Source organism: Onychomys torridus, chromosome 1, assembly GCF_903995425.1.
Source record: "Onychomys torridus chromosome 1, mOncTor1.1, whole genome shotgun sequence".
Taxonomy (NCBI): Eukaryota; Metazoa; Chordata; class Mammalia; order Rodentia; family Cricetidae; genus Onychomys; species Onychomys torridus.
Window position 1 is genome coordinate 143,784,877 of NC_050443.1, and position 22,843 is coordinate 143,807,719.

At 46.1% G+C, this 22,843-nt stretch overlaps 1 protein-coding gene across 3 annotated transcripts in view; it reads left to right on the forward strand.

The window, feature by feature from the left end:
* Positions 1 to 22,843, forward strand: part of Kank1 (KN motif and ankyrin repeat domains 1) — a 204,031-nt gene that overhangs the window by 140,007 nt on the left and 41,181 nt on the right. For all 3 annotated transcript variants that reach the window (XM_036208220.1, XM_036208203.1, XM_036208212.1), the window contains exon 3: positions 4,595 to 4,714. In XM_036208220.1, coding sequence (XP_036064113.1) covers positions 4,678 to 4,714 — 37 coding nt within the window. In that variant the 5' untranslated portion in view covers positions 4,595 to 4,677. The remainder of the gene's footprint in view (positions 1 to 4,594; positions 4,715 to 22,843) is intronic.

Genomic DNA, 22,843 nt, shown 5'->3' on the forward strand with positions numbered 1-22,843 from the left:
ATCACTTGAGAACAGGGCAAGCTCAGCTACATCCGCTCAGTCATGTAGCTATGTGACTAGGTCATTCTTTTTTGTTGGTGGTGGTGGTTTTTCGAGACAGGGTTTCTCTGTGTAGTTTTGGTGCCTGTCCTGGAACTCACTGTGTAGACCAGGCTGGCCTCGAGCTCACAGAGATCCGCCTGGCTTTGCCTCCCAAGTGCTGGGATTAAAGGCATGGGTGGTTGGATAATTTTAAGCCTTTGTTACTTGTAAAATGAGGAAATGGATTTTAGTATTTGCAGGTTCTTAGGAGGGGAAAACAAGGTGATAAGGGTGTTTTAATAAAAACTGTCTAGAATTTATCATAATATCCTCAGTTCTTAAGATTTCTTTCAGATTTTAACATTCAGAACAAGGATATGTCTTATAGTGAGTGCAATTCCTCTTCCTTCTCCTCTTCCTCCTCCTCTTCCCTTTCTTCCTTTTATAAGGTGCTGAGAATCAAGCCCAGGACCTCACACGTGCTAAGCACATGCTGCACCACCAACAGTTACCCTCATCATCAGCTCCAATGTAGTTTTAGTAAGCATTTTATTTTTATCTTTAAAATTAGTATTTTATGTGTTATCAGTGATTTGCTTGCCTGTGTGTCTGTGCATCATGTAGGTGCAATGCCTACAGAGGGCAGGGGAGGGCGCTGGATTGTCTAGGACTGGCGTTACAGATGTTTGTGAGCCATAATGTGGGTTCTGGAAATTGAACCTGTGTCCTCTGGAAGAACATCCAGGCCTCTTAACCACTGAGCCATCTCTCCAGCCCTGGTCCAGCCCTGGTCATTTTATCATTTTATCATCATTTAATTAGTAAAATGTTTTCAGATCAGCAGCACTTAATGGCACATCATACAGTAGGTGAGGTTTCCGATTTCTGATTTAAGAAATCCTAGCAAGGGACGAAATCATGTTAGCTGCAGCGTTATCATCAGTGTAGTCCAGGGTCCTAAGCAATGTGGTGACAGCCGATGGTTTACAGAGCTAACTCTGGGTGGGTGTGTGTACCCCAGTTTCTCCAACTGCTGTCTTCCATTGCTGTGCTCTTCACAGACCTCTTGAGTTGCTTTTCACAATTTGTTTCATTTCAGCTGGTGTAAAGTATTTGTGAGGCCAACTCTGGTAGCGTTTATCTTGTGCACTGAACTACACTTGGACTACTATGGATTGTCAGTGCCATCCAGTCTTTGGAAATAAAGAGAGAAGGCCCATCCTTTATTTTCTCTACTGAAGCTCCCAAATTGAAAGAAATACTTTTCATAGGTAACAGAACTAAGCCACAGTTGCACCACCAGAGTTAGTGGTTGGTACTTTCCTCCAAGGGAGAAAAGAGATGCTTTATTGAGCTGGAACAAGGGAATGGACCATGGCTATTCTCTGCTTTCTTCAATGGACCAATAAAAGACTCGGCATTTCATGAAGAAGAGCAAGTCAGCACAATTGGTAGGCCACCTGTCAGATGGGATAATGTCGGGGAGGAGGGACAGATCCACACTTTACAGCTGTTCTCAACACAGACATTGCCAGCTTCCATATCCCATGACAGGGTGCCTTGTTATTTTATCTGTGACATGCTGGTAGCTCCTAATTTTAGGCTTCCTTCTTTTTATTGTATTGTTCTGTTTTAGGAGAGGGTGGGAGAGACCAATTTGGATCTGAGATAAAGATCGCCTGCCAGGTGAGAAAGGTCCAATAACGAGAGATTATGTGTGTGTTGTGTTGGGCCAAAGTCTGTTGTGCATCTTGGCTGGGCAGACTGGGCACATCTCCATTCAAATACCTTGACACATACTTGATTCACCCCTGACACCCACAGCTTGTCTCTTCTTGTCTTCTGTTGGCCCTCAAAAGGCTAAATGGTGGTATTTACAAGCCTTTGTGAGTTGACACAAGAGTACAAACCTGAGGGGCCAGAAAACGGGGTTCAGGCTGAGGTTTTTGAGGTTTTTGTTGTGGCTTTTAGAAGTGTAACTAGTTGAACAATTCCAGAAGTTTGGCCTCTCTCCTTGACCCCCTCCTCTCCCCACCTCTCCTCTGGAGTCTTTCCAGGCCCCACATTCTTTTGTGGAAAGGCTTACCTGGCAGACATTGGCAGTCACTTCTGTTCCTGAAGCTACTGTTCCCTCTGCCCCTGCCTTTTAACGCAGCCATCTTGCACCCCACACGTGTACAGTTTACTGCCTGGAGTGTTCAGTGCCCCTGTTTGCCAGGGAGTGTCAGGAGAGGGATTAGCCTGTCCTGCCCTGGTATGCAGAAGCTGGGAACCTGCAGGGAGTGGAAGGTTCAGCATCTGGTCTCTGAGCACAGCACTCCGCTGTAACTGGAAGAGCGTGCGGGGCCTGACAGAAGCAGCCTTGAACAACAACAAAATGTCCTTTGGAGTTTGTAGCTATGAACAGTGAGGAAAATTTCACTAGCTAAGGAGCGTGGTCCTCGTTCTGTGTGGTCACCATCAAGAGCCATCTTTCCCATCATTCTTACTTACAAGTATTACCAACATCCTGTGTGTTTGGAAAGGAGCCTGAGAGTGCCATCTTACATGGGATTCATATTCTCACATCTCCCTTTTCATAGCAAACAAAGCCCAAATGACAAGATGAGTCCAGACACTGATTGATGATGAGGATGAGGATGATGAGGATGATGATGATGATGATGATGTGATTAGAGAGGTAACAAAGAAGCCGGCATAGTCCATCAGTGCATCAGCCAGGGGCCATGCACAGGAGACATCCTGGTCCATTTACTTCTAATTTTTAATTAAATGCACAAACACACACACACACACACAGACACACACATATATTTTAACAAACTCAGGCTTAGTATTTGATTGGCAGCATCTTTTTTAAAATCAGTAGTACTTAAAATCATGGTGTACTGAAGCATGTGACGATTTTCACAGCAGTTAGAGATTGATGAATGTTGGCCATCCTCAGCCTTACAAATGTTAATATCACATTGATTTTTGTGGGGTGAGTGTGTAGGTGTGTGTACATACACATAGCACTTACTGTTAATTTTAAGTTTTTATTTATTTGCGTGTGTGAACGCATGTGCCGTGAGTGTGTGTGTGTGTGTGTGTGTGTGTGTGTGTGTGTGTGTGTGTGGTCAAAAGATCACTTACTATAGAGTCAAGGTCTCCTGCTGCTGCCGCTGCTGCTGCTGCTGGCCTGTGTGCTCCAGGCGACCTGGCCCATGAACTTCTACCCCTTGTCCTGTCCTGTCCCATCTCACAGGAGTTGCTGGCTTTCTGGCTTTGAGCCATCACATCTGACTTTTGATGTGAGTGCCTGGGGTTGAACTCAGGCCCTCAAGCTTCTGTAGCAAGCGTTTTTTGCTTTCTAAATCATCGCTCCAGCCCTGTCTTGGTTTTCAAAAATCAACGTACACTGAGCATTTTACCTTATTCTTAACAAATCTCCGTGGTTTTGGTGGGTGTGCTAGGATGGCTTGTTTCTACCGTTATCTTGGCACAATCTTGCTCCTGAGAAGTCATTTGACCTCTCGGCTGACATGACGTCACAGGGAGGTGTGTTTCTTCTGGCTTCATAGGTCTGGAGTTACTCTTGTGTACCGTTTTTTATAGAAGCATTTTCAAAAAGGAATAATTAGAGCGGTATTTTTTCCCAGTTTATTTCCTGCTTGTTCCAAAGTCTGTAACCATTATGTCTCAATGCAGTAACCTGAGGTAACTTTTTAAAAAATAACTTATTTATTTTCACATTATGTACATTGCCTGCATATATTTCTGTGTGAAGGTGTCAGATCTTGGGATTACAGAGAGTTGTGAGCTGCCACGTTGGTGCTGGGAATTGAACCGGGTCCTCTGAAAGAGCAGTCCTTGCTCTTAACCTCTGGGCCTTCTCCCCAGCCACCGAGGTAACTTTTAACAGAGAGCCAATGTAAAATCAGAAACGTGCTGTGCGGTATGGCATCCTATGTCTCTGTAGGCGTGGCATGCTCTCATTAGAAGTTTCCCCAGCAGAAAGTGCAGGATACTGAAGGATCGGGTCCTTTCATTTTAAGAGAGGACTGGTTGCACCATATTAGTATTTCAACAAAGTGACGGCATAGAAGAAAAGAGGGACCAAGAAAAGATATTTTTCAAAAAATTTATTATATAGCGTTTACCTTTCAGGGACAGGGCATCCGGTGGAAGAACTGCTTTGAAATTGCAGCTGGATAAATGAAATTATTGAACCAGCTTCTAGAAAAGCAGATGAGCTTTAAAACTTTGTATATATAACTATTATATATAATTTAAAAATATAGAGAGCATTGAAGAGGAGCATGTGTCAGGAGTCCTACTTCCTAAGTAGTCAGTGTCTGGGAGCCAGTTTTCTCTCCCCAGGGTGCATTGCGTTAGGTCTGGACACTGACAGGCCTGTGAGCATGTCATTCCTCTGGATACTTTGGGGCCAGCCTCATGCATCTGCCACCTGGATCCTCAGCCTGTCTCTGTTCTAATCTGCCTTCTCCATTGCAGCTACCTGTACCCAGAAACCGAGCTTATGGTTCTACCCATCTTGAATGCTCTGATGGGGCTTTCTTTGTCATTTCAGGTTGAAAGCCTTTGGGGACTTGCTGCATGAAATTTGCACACATCCTCACTGTTTGCGGCGTCCATCCTTGGATTTGAGTCAGCATGGCTTACACCACAAAAGTCAATGGCTATGGTGCAGGTAAGTGCGCTCTGATGACAGGGGGTGAAGAAGAGGGAGGGAAGGGTATGTCTCCCCTCAAATTACTTTTTTCTGTTTTTATAAAGGATAAATAATAGTAAGTGGCCTAGAGAAGTAGGATTTCACAGCAACTTTCTATCTTGTTGAAGTTGTGTCTTCTTTAATCTCTTAGAAAACTTGCCTTCACACACACACACACACACACACACACACTCACTCACTCTCACACACACACACAAACACACTTATTTAGGGGGTTATCAGAGGACAACTTCGTGGGGGTCAGTGCTCACCTTCCGTCATGTGGGTTCCGGGTATTAAAGTCACATGGTCAGACTTGGCAGTAAGTGCCTTTACCCTGCTGAGCCAACTGACCCGCCCTCACTTTTCTCTTTAAGACAGTTCTTACCTAAAAGGTCTGCTGATATGTTGAGAAAGAAATGTAAAAGTCTTGAATGTTGGTCTGAGCATAAGGTGCACTCACTCAGCCTCAGACTTCTGAGTAATCATTAGTTGAAGGGCAACCAGTTTCGATCCGGAAAACCAATTCCTGGGAGTTTGTTTGATGAGACCAACCATGGGAACGGGGAGTGGGGTGAACAGAAACAGAGCCCAGACACATTTGTTTGTTTCTCCGATGTCAGGATTTATTGAATAAGAGTAAATTCCTAAGTTCAGTCAATTCTATCAGCTATAATTCACCGAGTGATCTTGTCTCTACTCGATGGTGTGGCAGTTTGCAGCCTGAGGCTCTTTTATGCCTTCTTGTTAACTCTTAAGTTCATACATTGCACATACATAATGATACGTGGGCTACGGAACGGCCTTCCCGAAGGCAGAGACAGGGACGGTACCAAGGTAGTGCCCATGGCCAAATAAGATTCACGATCAGGGCAAGCTGGAGCAGGGTGTGCTGCCTCACCAAGTCCTGATGAGTAGCAGCAAGCCCAAGCTTTCACCCGGGGACAGTCTGAAGTCCAGTGCTTATCGATCTCAGCCTGTACCAGGCAGTTAGATGGCAGGTCCCAGGGTGATGCTGTGCCCCAGGGTTAGCTCACTCTCCTTTATGGGATCCAGGTCATGTTCATCATCGCTCTGGGGTGCTCAGTAAGCTCTTGGGCCTGGCTTTTCCATGCCCCCAACCAACTCTGTTAAGTTCATAGCAGCTCTTTACTTGGGTGAACAAGTTGTGTGTTTCCTGCTTCACAGCATACTAGTAGTGGAGTCTAAGATGGAGGAGACTCATTCTGACCAGCATTTGATTAAAAATGGAGCCACCCAGTGCTTCATAAAATGGAGTCACTCCGGACAAGGCATAGCCTGAAAGCTACTGTTTCATCCAATATGGAGTAACTCAGAGTAGAACATAGCTTGGTTGCTGCAAGGAAGAGACTTTATGCTGTAAACTAACTCCTTTAGTGGAATGTGTAACAAACTATATTTTTGAATCATGAAGAGCTGTACTCTGATTCTTACTTTGGTTATGTTAGAGACCTGCATATTTTGAATACCAGTTTGCTTCTGTACGATTTGAGAGAAATTTGTAGAATAAATGGGGGGGGGGGGGTCATCCCATTAGATGATACATAACCAACAATGACAGCCTGTGTAAAACTGCTTATGGAGTATCGATTCCTCTCTTGAAAACTTGCTGTTTGATGGACAATTGAATGATTGACAGCAGAGAGTGTTCTTCTCCAGAGCCTGACCCCAGAGTTCTAGCTTTGCTGACTCTGAGCACCCCTCCATGGCAGCGTCGTGTTCAGGAGGGACAGACACTTGGAGCCGGGAGACTTGGGTTAGCGTTTGTGCTCTGCTCCTGTGGAAGAGCCCTGTTTCCCCCTGCCTCTCTGCTTCCTGACCTCGCCTTCTTCCATCCACCCTTCCCTTTTCCTCACGCCTCAGATCTGGCGGTATCTGGTGGCGGCGCTTGGTTTCCTGCCTACTAGGTCTGGGCTTCAAGAGCAATGTAAGGGGAAGCCCTCAGATTCATGTTTTCCAGGATGTGTAAGTATGGATGCTTGCTGCAAGCAGGTGTCCGGTCCAGACAAGCAAAAGAAGAGTCCTTGCTTATGCTAGTACAAGTGAGTCTCTAAGCCAGGGTTCTCAACCTTCCTAACCCTGCCAGTCTTTAATACAGTTCCTCATGTTGTGGTGACCTCCAACTATAAAATCATTTTCATTGCTATTTGATAACTGTACTTGTGCTGCTGTTATGAATTGTAATGTAAATATCTATGTTTTCCAGTTGTCTTAGGTGACCCTTGTGGAACCATCATTTGACACCCCCAAGGGGTCATGACCCACATGTTGAGAACTGCTGCTTTAAGCAAATCAGCCACACAGTTGATGAATTAACACACTTGGATTTGTGTGCATGTGATGCTCATTAGCTACAAAGTAGAGAAGTGTTGTATTATCTTTAAAAAAAAAGACAAACCCAAAATCCTTGGTACTGCTACCACCCAAAAATAGTTTTCTTACTTTCCAAACTTTCACATTTTAAATATTTTTGACGATAAAGATTTTTCTTATCAAAACCACTGTTCTGTGTGTTTTCCCCTCTCGTCTTGTATTACACAAGAATTACTGGCCCATGGTTCAAAATGCAACAGCGTATGCTGGTTATGAATGTACTGTTTGGAGGGGCTGGGAAAATTTTTCAGGAGACCCAAGTTCAATCCCCAGCAACTGTGTCCACCCGGCGGCTCTCAACCACCTGTAAGTCCCACTCTAGACCACTCCCTCCCTTCTCTGTTCTCCTTGCGATCTGCACTCACATGTACACACCCCCACATACACATAATCATGACTGAAAAATTAAAAGTTGGTTTTGTGTATTGATTAGTTTTTTGCCACCTTGACACAAGCTAGAGTCATTTGAGAAGAGAGGAAAAAATGGCTCCTAAATTTGGCCTTAGAAAAACCTGTGAGGCACTCTTGATGGACAGTCGATGTGGGAGGACCCAGTCCACTGTGGGGAGTAGCACCCCTGAGCGGGTGCTCCTGAGGTACATAAGAAAGGAAACCAAGCAAGTCAGAGGGGAAAAAGCCAGTAAGCAGCATTCTTCCCTGGTCCCCTTCAGTGCTGACTAGGGTTATGTTTGAGTTTCTGCCCTAACTTCCCTCAGTCATGGGTTGTGATCTGAAAGGATAAGCCAAATGCATCCTTTCATCCTTTTGGTCATGGTGCTTTATCATAACAGTAGAAAGAAAACTGAGACATTATATATTTGGGAGGGGTGGGGGCCAGTTCCTGATCTGTCCTGTGAGGAAAAAGGGTAACTTATTTGGGTCATTTAGTAGAAGTTTTAAATGCAAGCTATATGTTTACAGATAACCACCACCACCACCACAAAAAAATAAAAAGCATGTCTATGATTTTTTTGTTTTGGTGTTGGGTTTTGTTTGTTGGTTGGTTGGTTGGTTGATTGGTTGGATGGTTGGTTGGTTTTTCAAGACAGGGTTTCTCTGTGTAGTTTTGGTGCCTGTTCTGGAATTCACTCTGTAGAGCAGGCTGGCCTGGAGCTCATAGAGATCCACCTGGCTCTGCCTCCTGAGTGCTGGGATTAAAGGCATGAGTCACCACTGCCTAGCTTGTCTATGAATTTTTAAATTATATTTCCCTTAAATGTGGTCTCCCAATCCTTTCACTAAAAATAACTGTTTGGTTCATAGAATGCGAATAGGAAACACTTTTCATGTTCTTAGGAATCAAGGAAAAGTAACCATTAAAAAGCACTACAAGAACAAACAACACTGTCCCTCAGCTGCTATCAGAAAGACTGACCACACACTGATACCACCTAGGGTTTAAGCTGGGTAAGGGGGGCAGTCCTGTGTCCTTCCAAATTCCAGCTTCTCCATGGAGCCCTTGAAATAGAATGGACAAAGGGTGCTGACTTTAAATAAGAGCATGAATGCTGTAATTTATAAATAATTCTTATGATATGGTTCTGACATGGAAGTAAAGATTGTGTGAGGAGTGCACATGTTTACTGCACCTAAGCTTAGGAAATGAACTCTGCCTGAACACAGTTATTGCTGTGTGCTTACTATGTGCCAGATACTGTTTTTGTACTAGGGATTTGGCAGTGAACAAAACAGGCATGAATCTCTGCCCTCCGGGTTTGTATCCAGTGGGAGCCAGGGTCTCATGTGGGCAGGGATGCTAAAATAGAGCATGTGTTTACACCACAGAAGTGGTGTGTGTCTGGGGTTCACATTTAACTGGTGATCTACTTCTGCTTGCTAAACCTGGCCAACCTGCCCCGCCCCACCCCTTCCATTTGCATCCACCTCCTTGTCATTCACCCCTTTCCACGTCAGTCATTGTCACGACACTGTCTCCCCATAGCAGAGCTGAGCTCTGCTTCTGTCCACTGGCACAGTTTGTAACCAACCATCCAAAACACCAAACTCTGACTGCAGAGCCTGCTCTTGTGAGCTTGGCTCTTCCATAACTAGCAATAAACGGGAATCGTTGGTTAGGAAGGTAGCTGGATTTCTTCGGGGTCTTGAAATGGGGACAGTCTGCTCTTCGCCCAAGTTCCCAAGTCATGTTGTAAACTGGCTACCCTGATTGATACCTCTCTGAACACTAATTAATGTTGTGAAACTCTAATTAGACCTTAGGATTCCTTTAGAAGCCAAGTAACAAGTGGCTGATTTGTCAGATGAAGATAATAACCTGTGTCTTCTCTTCTTCACTAGACAGGTGTGAGGCAAAAATAAGCAAAGCTGTGAACTTTTCGTGGTTCTTCTGAGACAGGGTTTCCCAGGCTGCCCTTGAGTTCAGTCTTCTTTCCTCCTGACTGCTGGGATTATAGGCATGTGTCCTTACACCTGGTTTGGAAGGACACTTATTGGTGGAAATATTAAGGCTACTCCATGCAGTTAAAAGGGAGGTTTATTTGGGGGTTTTACTTACAACAAGTAAAGGGATAGGTTACAGGGTCCGGGAGAGGTGAAGTGCAGTCCAGCGGTGTTCTCTGGAGAACTCGGCTCGGTCTGCCACCCACCATCCAGGATTACCAGGAACCAAGAGGGCTGGGCACATCAGGATCTTGGGTCTTAAGGGCTCCCTTCTCAGCCCCGCCTCAGGGGCAGGCCATCCATAGGTAGGTGAGACAGTTACCGGAAGCCTCGCTGGAGGTAGTACTTCCAGGTCAAAGCTGGAACAGCTACCCACTGCAGACACTTTTTAAGACACAAGACCCAGTCAGACATCAGGGGACAAGCCAGTTGTCCTTAGCTTGCCGTCCCTGTCATGAACCCCTGCTCTGGTGTCCTCGTGTGGAACCGCGACAGGTGCTGAGACATTGGCACAAGCGTGTTCTCCTGTGTGACAGTTAAATGGAATGAATGGATGAATCTGGTTAAGTGACATTTCTGGCCCCTGTTCCCATCTTTGTGTTTGCTAATAGTTGCCTTCCCTCCTTTATGGCTTCTCCCTCTTGTCAATCTGCATGTCTTTCTTCAGATGTCTACTCACGATGTCTGCTCACTTATTTACTGACTGCATTAAACATTTTGAATTATTGGGGCTAGAGCGATGCTCAGTGGTTCAGGAGCATTTGCTGCTCTTGCAGAGGACCCAGGTTTGGTTCTCAGCACTCAAATTATGTAGCTCACAGCCCTCTGTAACTCCGGCTCCAGTGGATCTGACCGATGCCCCCTTCAGGCTTTTGGGGGCCCTGGGCACACAAGTGGTGCATGGATATCTGTGCCAGCAAACACTTCCACGCATAAATTTGATAGCATTCATAAATTTGTTAGTAAAATAGTAGGAGAGTACTTAGGTACTAGGTCTTACTATTAGCATTTCCCTTCCTTGTCAGACAAACTTAGGGCTTCAGTGAGCTTTTGTACATTTTAGTATGCAGCCCTTGGCTTTGACACTCTCTGCATCTGCCCAGTCTTCATGGAAAATAGCCTTCCAATTAATCTTTGTGACGGCTTCCTGATACTCTTGGCCATATTTCCAGCAGCTTGGTTACTCTTCGCTTTTGCTGGGGTGTTTGGGATGAAGGTTGCCGTCCAGTTCCCTCACTGATAGAATATAGAGAGCTTCCTCTTGTCTCGCCAACTTTCTCCATGATTTCCTGAGTGATTCCACAGAAACGGGAGTTACAGAGTACAGCTTTTTCGTGACTTCAGTAACTGTCAGAGGTCTTGAATCTGCTCCGCCTGGGCAGTGATTTGGCTGTGGATTTTGTCTCTGTGCTGATCTCAAATGAGGTACAAAGGGCATTGATAAGGCTGGGTCAAGCAGACAGAGCCCAAGACTCCTGCAGGGCAGGCAAAGCTGGCTGCGGCACCCACAGCCCACTCTGGGTTGTGTAAATATTTTTTCTGGGCAGGCGCATTTCTCAAACAGAACTCTGAGCCCACTGAAGGTGAGCCTAGCAGCTGGAATTTCAAGTTTAAACACTACTCTGCATTGACTAGCCTGCCTGGAATCACTGTGGTGTTTGCTGAGACCATCTTTAGAAAGGACACAGCAGAGCTGCTGTGTGCTTGTGATGGTGAGTTCTAACCCTGCCATGCCACTCAGTCACCCTGGCCCCACAGGCAGAGCTTAAACTACTTTCAAACTCTGCTCAGCTCTGCGACTTCCCAGGGTCTCTTGATTCTGTTTGTAACATCTGATGTTAGATGTGCGTTCTTATTTGAGCCATATATTTTCCCCTAAACAGTGTCATCGAACTGTTGGGAAAAGCTGAGGATAAAACTGAGTTTCTTAACATAAAAATACAGGTAGGAGCTGGAGGAGGTCTCTTTGATTTCAGTTGTCTGGCCCCTCTTCCCTCCTCTCATGACAAAATACAGCCTGTGAAGCACACACGGTGAGTCAGTGGCTAAGGCGAGGCTGCCTTGTGTTGACATTGACAGTGTATATAATATCTGCTCAAGATAGTGTGAGAAAACAAAACACGGGAGATGTCTGTATTTCAGCAAATTTATTAACCCCTGGAAAGTGGGATGGTTAAAAGCAAAATGTCCTTTAAGATGGGGATTATGGTAATAGTTTTTTTTTTTCTTTAATGCTGGGTAGGTTCTTAATATGCATGATAAAGGTTGTGTTGATAGTTTACTTTTTAATGCACATTAGTGTGCGTTGCTTCATCGAGTTAAATTAACCTGTTAATGCTTTATATTTCTTTATTGTACCATGAGCTTCCTTCCTAGCACTGGATGTGTTTATTTATGGGATTTAATTATATTGTGCATTTCAGTTTTTAATAAAACTTAGATATTAATTTATTAAGGCTAATTCCACACCAAAGGTCATAAATAAAATAAATTTTCTTATAGTAATGGTCTTTGACAAGGCCATTTTTTTTTTAAAGTCAAGTAGTTTTGAATTTTATAACTGTTGAAATGCCTACACTAGTTACAAATTGAAGACCTTAGGTTGAAGTCTTGCCTGTGTGGCTGAGTAGAACCCCAGAGTTGATCCCCACCCCTGGAGAGGCTGTGGAAGATCCTCCCTGCTCAGGGCTTGCCTGTTGTACTAACTCTCAAGCTCCAGCCTTAACCTGTAGCCAGCTTCACCTTCCAAGCATTCTTTCTTCCAGGCTTGCCCAGTCTTACTGGGTTAAGCATCAGATTTCAAGCAGGCGATTAGGGCTGCAGCTAAGCTGGGACTGGTGAGTACCAGCCTCCTTGGGTGTAGGAAGGAGAGAACAGGGCTCCTCCCCGGGCAAGGCAAAGAAAGCCTGAGCTGCAGATTTCTACTGCGGTGACTCTAAGGGCCCGGGAAGCCGGCCCAGAGCCAGCACAGCCCTTGCTGGCCACCAGGGTTTGGAAATTCCACACTCCAGGACTCCCGTTGTGAGTATGGCCATTTATTATGATTTGACTTCTGTGCTTTCTACTGGCTCCGCTGGGCTAGTGGAGTCCATCCATGGACAGCTCACCTTTTCCAGGGTTTGCCTTCTTCCTGTGTCCTGGAGAATTTCAGTCCATCTCCTTTGTACAGTCTCCGAGAGGTTTTTATGGGCTGGGAGGGAAATGACCAACAAAAGCTCCAAGTCTCTGATTTGGGGTTCTTTTCTGTGAAAAAGCTGTTGGATTTGATCTGGCATGAAGAATATAAGCATAGTCCTCGGATTCATGGAAGCGATAAATACTTACTCTTTTCTGGAAAAAAAAATGTATTAAAGTTGCCTTGAATAGACTTCACTATAAAATCTTTATTGCGGGTCTGGAAATCAGATGTTACAGGATTAATTCAGGCTGCTGTAGATAGTCAGAGAAAGTAATTTGCTATCAAAAGACACAAGTACTGTGTTCACTCTGGTCCTTTCTCAGTGACTTCATGTGACTGAAGAAGGTTTTTCTCTCCAAGTGATCCTTTGTGTTTTGAATATACTTTCTGGGGCTGGAGAAGTGAATCAGTGTGTAAAGTACTAACGTGCACAAACCTGAAGACCTGAGTTCAAACATTCTCAGGAGGGTTTCCTTTTTTCTTTCTTGGCTTCTCTGCGAAATGTGTTCTGAGTGAGCTATTCATTAGCTCATTCATTTTCATATTTGCTAGGGAAAATGTGCTCGTGTTTAGAAGACAAATTGGGTTCAGCTTTGGGGCTTGACAGTTTATTAGAAAGACTGAAATCAGAAATTAAAAATATGTGGTCCATTTATGTCTGAGCACTGGTGATCTCAGCAGGCAGTTCTGTTCAGACAAGTGGTCGCCCCACTTAAAAATAATTATGCTTCTATTTTGAGGGTTTTAAAAAATACAGTGGCCAGATTCCTCCTCCGAGCAGTTCTTAGAACCAGCAACAACTAGAATTCAGACTAAGTGGGTATTCTTCAGTCTTCTCTCATCAACAGATAGAAAGTGGAACTATAGACAGGGAAGCCTGGCCAAGGGGCTAGCTGCTGAGTTTGTGGATTTAATGTAACTGGAAAATTCAACTCCTGGAGTCCCAACTCTCTCTTGTTTTATGCAAGCCAGATTTAAATGATCCCTTGATAGTTCCTTCACCTGGATCAAGGGTTGCAGACTTGTTACATCTTCAGCATATAAACCTTTATTTTGGAGGAATTAAGCATTCAGAGAAGCAATTTGCTATCAAAAGACACTGTGTTTACTTGAGATCTTTTTCTGTTACTTTATGTAATTGAAGGTTTTTTCTCTCCAAGTATCTTTTGTATTTTGAATATAATACATACATACATACACACACACACACACACACACACACACACACACACACACACTTCCTGGGGCTGGAGAAAGGTCTCAGTGTGTAAAGTGCTTCCTGCACAAACACAAGGACCTGAGTTAAGATCCCTGGCATCCACCTAAGAGCCAGGTGTGGGTGCAGATATCTGTAACTCTAGCATTGGTGGAGCAGAGGCAGGTGGATCTCTGAAGTGTGCCAGCCATCCAGCGTAGCCAATCAGTGAGTTCAGGGAGAGACCCAGTGTAAAGACATAATAGAGTCAGGCATGGTAGTGTACCCTTTAATCCCGGCACTCTGGGAGGAAGAGGCAGACAGAGCTGTGTGAGTTCAAGGCCAGCCTGGTCTACATAGTGAGTTCCTGAACAGCCAGGGCTACACAGTAAGACCCCGCCTTTCTCCAAGAGACAGTGTATATATATGGTGGAGAATGGTAGAGGAAGACACCTGCCTGGCCTCCACACATGTGCACACACACAAATTTAAAAATCAAAATGTTCCTTGTTAGGTAGAACCATAAGAGAATCCCGTGGCTTCTGGATTTATTCACATATTTGGTTGAGTTGATAAACCTCATCAGGCTTTACAGATAGTTTTGTGCAAACATCAGTTGGGCATGCCGCATCCCCTTTTCCCATCCCTCTTCTCTTAGTCCTTTCCTCGTGTATGAGCTGCCCATTAGTCCAAGGCGTGTTGTTTTTCTGCCACAGGTCTATGCTAGGGTTTTCTGCAAGAAAAGGGACAAACACATTAAGCTAGAAATGGGGTGGGGTGGGGTGGGGGATGGAGTGCTGAGTATTTCCAATGCTTCACAAACCTAGTGCTTAATATCTTTGTAATACTACTGGTGTGTCAGCTCTTACATCCTGTTTCCAATCAGCCTCCTCCTCTAAGCCCAGAGGCACACCAAGGTACAGCTCATTCTCTGTCCTTCAGTATTTTTGATGGGCTGGGGTACTGTATTCCAACTGGGGGCACACCAGGAAAATTTGGGGTCACAGACTGCTCCCCTGCTCCCCTCCGACTGATGACAAATGTTGGTTTGTCTTTCCATGCCCTGGCAGAGAGGATACTGAAGTACCTGCTTAGGTTTCTGTAGCACATACCCTCACTGCTGCCCGGCCTGCAAATGGTGAATCAGCCTGATGATGCACTGGCATTTACAACACTCCAGGGTGGAGACCTGGAAGTCTGTAGGCCAGTGGGGGAGGAGGCACGGTTTGCTTGTGAAATGATTCCAACAATGTAGCTTACAGGAAAAAAATTGCAAAACAAGAAGCCCTGTGCCACCAGATTTTTCCACTAGCACCAGGCTCTGTGTAGTTTCCAAATCTGCCCCAGGGACAGACAGTGTGAGGGAGATGACCCCTGTGTGTCATGAATTCTAGGTCTCCTCACCTCTCTGTTTATCCCAAAGGGGCCACAGTGAGCCCGCGCTTCTCCTCCCACACTCTCGGCAGCCGCAGAAACAGCTGTAGATATTTATCCTCTGAAGACAGCGCTGGGACTTTATCCGGACACCAGAAAACAGCAGCTGGAGCCCACGACGCCTCAGAGTGCTGACTTGAAATAAAGAATGCCAAAATAGACGTGTGGAAGGTTCAAGGGATTTCAGGGCTGGGGGCTTTTCCTCTGTAGAATTATTCTTTGGTATTCCCCCGGACAGCGTGACATTGAGAAGGAAAACCTTGCCATTAGTGGTGAGTTGAAGCTGAAGTCTCATTTAGGGACTTGAAGGCAGAGTGATGGGAAACTGCAGAGATAGTTGAAATCAGAAAGCCCATTCTTCGGTGGCTCACTTTAAAATACCTGCTCAGAGATGCATTTTGGCAGAAGCATGCTGCATCTATCCCTCTTTTGTCTGATAAGCCAGCCCATGCCCTGGAAAGGCATCTCCTCCTCTTCCTTTTTCTCTTTAGGTTGTGGTTTTGTCTGGCTAGGGATGATTGGCAAGATTCTTTGATTTTTTTTTTTTCCTGTCTCCTCAGGTACTCCCCCCCACACACACACTAACTTGTAGAACTATTTTCTTAACTCTCGACCTTTGTTTGGGGCCAGTTTTGACCTAAGCCATTGTCTGCTTCTGCCACCGCCAGCCCTGGTGCCTGAGGAGACCTCGGTGGGTTTTCTGGGCCTTGAGGTAGCGAGGGGCCAGGCAACTGTGCCAGAGGAGAAGCGTCTGCTCCATCCCAGGGCTGTCCCCAGCCTGTGGCTGGACTTGAAGCACTGTTTTCTAGGCCTGCAAGTCTTTCCTGCGTCTGTGAATACAGGCCCTTCAGAGCCTTCAAACCCCACGACTCTGCTCTACTGGCAATGTTCATTGGTGGATGCTGCATGTATATCTGTGGGTTTGTGGACGAGAGCAGACAGGCGTCCTTGGGGTCCAGAAGAGGGTGCCCTGGATGCCCTGCTGCTGGAGCTGCTGCATTTCTGAGATGCCTGGTATGAGAGCTAGTAACCCTGGTCCTCTGGAAGAGCTGCATTGTGTGAGCTAACGCTGGGCACGTGCTTCAGAGCAAAGGGCGGAATCGTGGGACTGAAATAGGCCCTGCCACCTGCCAGGCCGACATCGGTCCAGCCCTAGCATGGTGTCTACCAGCCTGTTCTCCGGAGTCGCTTGCTCTGCTGGCTCACACTTGGTCTGTCCACCTGGGTGAACCAAACAGTGCGCTAACTTCCACTCCACCTCTTGTGGTTCAGTAGCTGCTTGACCCCCATCCTCGGCTCAAAGGCTGGCTTCAGTGACGGCACCGGGTAAACCGCATGCAGAGAGGGCAGAGTGGCATGAGAGTATAGTGAATACCGTCCTCTGAAAGACTTTCAGAGGCTCTCTGGAAAGTTCTTTCCAGCTCCCCTTGCCTCTTCCTTTGCTCCTTTCACTGCTTGTTGACAAACCGGCCAGAGGGAGGAGGCAGAGGACCAACGGACTTGCTTTGGTCAAGCTAATTTAATCTGGTTTGGGGGACTCCTTGGAACTGTGGGTGAGGCCTGAGCTGGGGACTCTGGGAGTGTGGTCTGCCTTACTTCCATCCCACTGTTTTCGTGGGCCAGCCTCTGCATCTTTTTTAAGATGTGAGGAAGTAAATGGTCCCTCTTGTTGCTCCTTCACAGCCTTGCAGTAGGCAGTCCTTGTGAATGTTTAAGGTTTTAATTCCTGGTTTTCTTTCTGAGCCCCACAGGTGTTGGTTTTAGCCAGGCCTGGTGACACAGGCTGTAATTCCAGACTCTGAGGAGGCTGGGACTGGAGGATTGCAAATTGAAGGCCTGCCTAGGCTACCAATTGTGTTTAAGGCCATCCTGGACAGCTTAGGAGACCCTGGGTCAAAATAAAATGTAAACACGGGCCTGGGGATATGGCTCAGGGGTAGGGTGCTTGCTGGTAAGGTCCTCAGTCCCCAAAGTAAAAAGATAAACTACAACTGGAATGTTGATTTTAAATCTTGGCTAGACAGACTCACATATCTCCCTTTAATCTCATGAGGATAATAATGGAGGGACAGCAGGACATGTGGAAAGCCAGTGTGGCCCCAGCTCAGGCCCCTGCTCAGGGAACAGTGATAACAGAGCAGGCTTCTTGTTCTTGTCTTTTCAGATAGGACAGTGAGATAGTGTCCTCTTCCTCTGTCACTCTCCTGAGAAGAACCACACCCCTTTTGCTTCCAGGACACGCCCATCTCCCATTGCATGCTGGGTGGCCTCTCCTGGGAAAGTCTGCCCTTACATTAGGTCTCATGAACAGGTCTTGCAAATCCAGGCATATAAAAGAGCCCTCTTCCAACACCCAGGGTGGAGCAAGGTCTACACCCCACAGAAGGCACAAGGGTGCAGAGACTTGTTGGCTTGCCTTCTAATCCTCTGCAAGTCCCGTCGCCCCCTTGGTTGGTGAGAGGTGAGCAGAGGAGCATCAGTGCTCAGGGAGGGAACTGCACCCACCATTTTCCTCTGTTCAGTTCTCCAGACACCCAGAGATCTACACCCACACCCCATCACCAGTCTGAGGAGAGAGGTGAGGCAAAAGGACAATAAGAGATTTGAATGTTCAGAGGAAATCTCCCATATAGCCTAGCGCCTCCAAGAAGAAATGTAGAGTTCTCCTTCCAACTGCCCCTTTAAGGATGAACACTGGTCGGTAGAGAAGTTCTGCAGAGTACATAGGGAAATGGTGGTGAGGATGTGACGGTCTTGTTTGGATATTATCCTTGTCATTATCCCGTTTTTCAATAAAATATCTCGTTAGCTAAACAGCTAAATAAGGAGGCCTTGGGTGAGGTTGGGGGGATGTAGGTCAGTTGGTAGAGTGCTTGCCTAGCATGTACAAAGCCCAGCAGCAACACCAGGCATGGATGGTGCTGTGCCTATAAACAAGATCAGAAGTTCAAGGTCATCTTCGGCTATGTAGTTCATGGACAGCCAGGGCTTCATGAAACCAGAGGGGGCAAGATAAGGAAAGGAAAGTGATAGAAACTGGAATGAAATTGGAGCAAAGGGGTACCAGATGTTTTGCCTAGGACATGTGGCCGAGGCAATGTTCTGTTTCTCCAACCCATTGTTTTCATTTGAGTTCACTGCCGGGACATTTTTAATTAGTTCCTTTTGTATAGATACCAATTACTTTAGCTTCTTTGGGGACCCCCCTCCAAAAAAAAAAAAAAAAACAGGCGCTACAGCAACACTAAACATGGATGTCCCAGTGGGCACAGTCACTAGAGAAAGAAACAGGTTCTCTCCGGGTCCCCCAACTTCCTTAACACCCCTTTCCTTTCAGTTCAGGTACTTGGCTGGAAAGCACCTGACCTGACCTAGGCCATGAGGGTGCTTGAGTTGTTTAAGGGGTGTGTTAATCCAGCACTAATCCCGAAGCCAAAAAGAACTTTGCATGGTTCTCACTCTTGGCAGCAGGACAGAATCACTGAGGGAAGTTTTGAAAATGCTGATGCCCACGTTGGGCCAGGCCCCAGGAGGTCTGATTCACGGTGGGTGTGGAGGTTAGCATCTAACAACAGCCTGAGGTAGCTTGTTCGTGTCCAGGGGCAGGGAACTTCTGGGAGGTTCCAAACTTGATGCCAGCTCCTGGAATGACAGAGTGAAAGTCAGTTACTGTCACCTCTTTGTGCCAGAGTCCTGCCTGGCTGTGAAATGAGGGCATGGGCTGAGTCCTTGGCATGTTCACAGACACCTTGAAAGGAAATAAATACTCTTCTGAGTTTTGTTCCCTGACAAGGGCTGGAATTGAACTTGGTCTGTACACCTGACGGCCGAGGACACCTGTCTGTGATGGAGAGGACAGAGCTCTCTCTCTGATTTTATGGAGAGAGGATGTAAGGGGTATGCCCAGAAGGGAGTGGGGGCACACTGCTCTGGGTGCCATGGTGGAAGAAATGGACAAGGGGATAAGGAGTGGCCTCAGAGGGCACTGGGAGATATTGAGAGAGTTTCTGTCGCTGTAATGAAACACCATGACCAAAAACAACTTAGAGAGAAAGGTTTTTTTATTTCACTTACACTTACGGGTAATAGTTTATTACTGAGGGAAGTCAGGACAGGAACTCAAGCAGGGAAGGAACCTGGAGGCAGGAGCTGATGCAGAGGCCGTGGAGGGATGCTACTTAATAGCTGCTCAGCCTGCTTTCTTATAGAACCCGGGACCACCAGTCCAGGGGTAGCCCACTCACAATGGACTGGACTCTTCCCCCATCAACCACTAATTAAGAAAATGCCTTACAAGCTAGCGTACAGTCTGATCTTATGGAGGCGTTTTCTCAATTGAAGTTCCTTCCTGTCCAGTGACGCTTGTGTCATTGACATAAAAACTAACTATGACAGAGGGGAGGGCTGCAATTGTTTCCAGTGCTAGGGATTGAACCCAGAGCCTTGGGCATTCTTGGCAGGACCTCCACCACTGGGCTGCACTCCCAGCCCCCAGAGCTGAGGTTTTAGCTGGCCCTTGAAAATGAGAAGAGTTTTTCCAGAGAAAATTAAGCTGTGACCCTCACTCAGAGAGGAAAGAGTAGATGCAAGTCCCTAAAATATAATTTCCAAAACACAGTATCAACAAGCCAGACGTTAGCAGAACGTTTGTACAGCTTCAAGACACTGCATCCAGATGCTTTCCCTCAGTTTCACTCTTAAGTTCAAGGGTTCTTTTTTTTTTTTTTTTGCGGTGGAAAATTAATATTTAATTAATATTGCATTGGAGGAGGGATTAATATTTAGTTTTGTGGCTGTATTAGATCAGAATTTTTTTTCTGAAATTGGAAGAAAATGTCTTTGCAGAAACTTGCCTGTCCTTAATCCTCTCCCATGTTTCTGAAGTGCCAGCTCCCTTTCCCAGACCCTCTTTGCCTCCATAAAAGCTGCAGGATGGAGTATGTCTGGCTGGGCAGTACAATATAGTGTCAAGGCGCACTCAAAAGGTACTGTGTGTGCATGACATGAGCTCATCTGTGAAATGTGGAGATGGATGGTCACAGCTGCTTTGTAGGGCTGCTGTGGAGATGGGTGAGGTCATAGGTGGAGAAAGCCCTTGGAAAGGTACTTCAGCTATGGGTGAGTGACAGAGGGTGGGCGGTGGGCAGGGGTGGGAAGCATGTGGGCGGGCTGTTGCAGGAATGACAGCTCGTACATTTGTTCCTGCTGCAGGGTGAGGCCGGGAGGGCTCTGTGAGGTACATAAGCCAGAAGGGGCATAGGAGAGGTGAGAGAGGTCACCGCATGGGACAGGCATCCTGAGGTGTCCACCACGGGATCACATTAGCACTCAGCTTCGCTCTTGGCCTTGATGAGGGGTAGAATACCAGGAGACAGCCTTGGTGTGGCAGTACCATCGTGTGGCAGAGCTGAGGGGCCGGAGGTGTCGACTTGTAATTGCAGAGCTCTGAAGCCCCTGCTCTGGTGTAAAGTTAGCCCTGTGCCACTACAGTAGCCTGGCATCTGCAGCCAGTGTCCTTCTCCTCGGGAATCACTTTTCCTGGCTCCTCCCCACCTCTCAGAGAAGCAGCCTCAGAGAATCCTCTCCTCCCTCAGCTCTTTGCCTTCTTGCTTCCTCTGTCTGAAGAGGGTGAAGAAAATGGTCCTTTCATTCTGTCTGGTGGGAACCTTTGTGACTGATGGTTTCCAGGCAAGTGCAACCCAGGCTCAGGAGTTTCCCTTCTCAGCTTCTGACATCCTCTGACAAAAGACCAGACATTCATTTGCGTACAATAACTCCTGTCCTGCCAGACAGAATTCATGGAGATGCACATAGGTGACTCTACATAGCGTCAGACACAGGCCACAGAAGCCAAATAGCACCCACTGCTTTATATACTAAATCATATCCTTCCTGGAGCACAATATGTAGCTATAAAAATGTAGCCAAATGCTTTCATGGGATCAAGAAACACCATATTTGGATGCTTTCCTTAGTTTAATTGTTCTGTTGTGTGTATATAGGTGTTTTGCCTGCATGTATGTGCACCTGTGTGTGTGAAATGCCCCGGGAGACCAGAAGAGGGCGTTGCATCTCCTAGGAACTGGAGTTACTGACAGGTGTGAGCCACACAGGGGCTGTGCTGGGAATCAAGCCTTAAGAGTGCAGCCAATGCTCTCAACCACCTCGTCAGCCCCTAAGTTTAACTCTCAGTAACAGGCTTTGTGGTAGTAATACTTAGCTTTGGCTAAAATAATGTCACTATAATACAGAATTTTATTTTTAAATAAAAAGAAACCAATTTCTCCGTGGAAAGCAAATGCTAAAAGCAATTAGGGCAATGGGCATCTTTTAAAACTGGGCCCTGATGATGGATGACTAACTTCACATTTGACGGGTGTCACTTTGCCGTCATTTTTTTTCTTAGTCCAAAACTGTGGGTAGGGGTGGGGTGAAATGAAGAGGTCCCCCTAAACTCTTATCTAAGGGAGGTATGAAGTAAAGTAACTTCAAATATCAAGCTTGAATGCCAGGCGGTTGTGGCGCACGCCTTTAATCCCAGCACTCAGGAGGCAGAGGCAGAGAGATCTCTGTGAGTTCAAGGCCAGCCTGGTCCACAGAGTGAGTTCCAGAAAAGGTGCAAAACTGCACAGAGAAACCCTGTCTCAGAAAAAAAAAAAAAAAAAAAAAAAAGAAAGAAAGAAATGTCAAGCTTGATATTTCAAATCTGTGACACTGAAGCTTTGCTCTCCTCATATTTCTCTTTAAAACAGTTCACTAATTTTGTAAAAGACTCAAGTGAATGCCATGGCTTTGGCCGTAAAAGGTTTAGATTCTCACAGAAATATGAATGCCAGGAGGGTGAGCAGACACAAAGGCCCCTCTGCCTTCCTCCCTCCCTCCCTCCCTCCCTCCCTCCTTCCCTCCCTCCCTTCCTCCCTTTCTTCCTTCTTCTTCCCTTGCAGTGATGAACTTAAATCATTTCAGGGACACAAATTTACTCACTTTTAAAAACAGAAGCAAAAGCATGTCCATTGACGCCACCGCACCAAACGGAATGTATATGTCCCAGAATTAATTCTCAGCCTTTGAAATTCAAGTCATCTAAGTTGTGTGTTGGGGGGGGGGGTCACGGTGCATGATGGGGGAGGGCCCTGGTTTACAAATGATGTTTTGAGCCTTCTCACTCCAAGTTGCACTAAACAAGAATTGTTAGACCCGAAGTTAACCTGTAAGCTCCACCTGCCCAAAGACCAAGTAGCTTCCTGGGATTCTGGGAGTTGTAGTTCTTGAAAGATAACACCTGCCCAATGACCAGGTAAGTTCCTGGGATTCTGGGAGTTATAGTTCTTGGAAAATAACAACAAAGGCTCATGGGAAAGTATGGTGGCCTATGGCTTTTGTCCATATAACCCCTCCACCAGTGTGTCTTAAGGACACACAGCTGGAAAGTTACAAGGAGTGGTCCTGACCAAATTTCATCTCAGTCAGTATTTAACATTTTAATAAAAGCTTGCTTAAGTTTGGC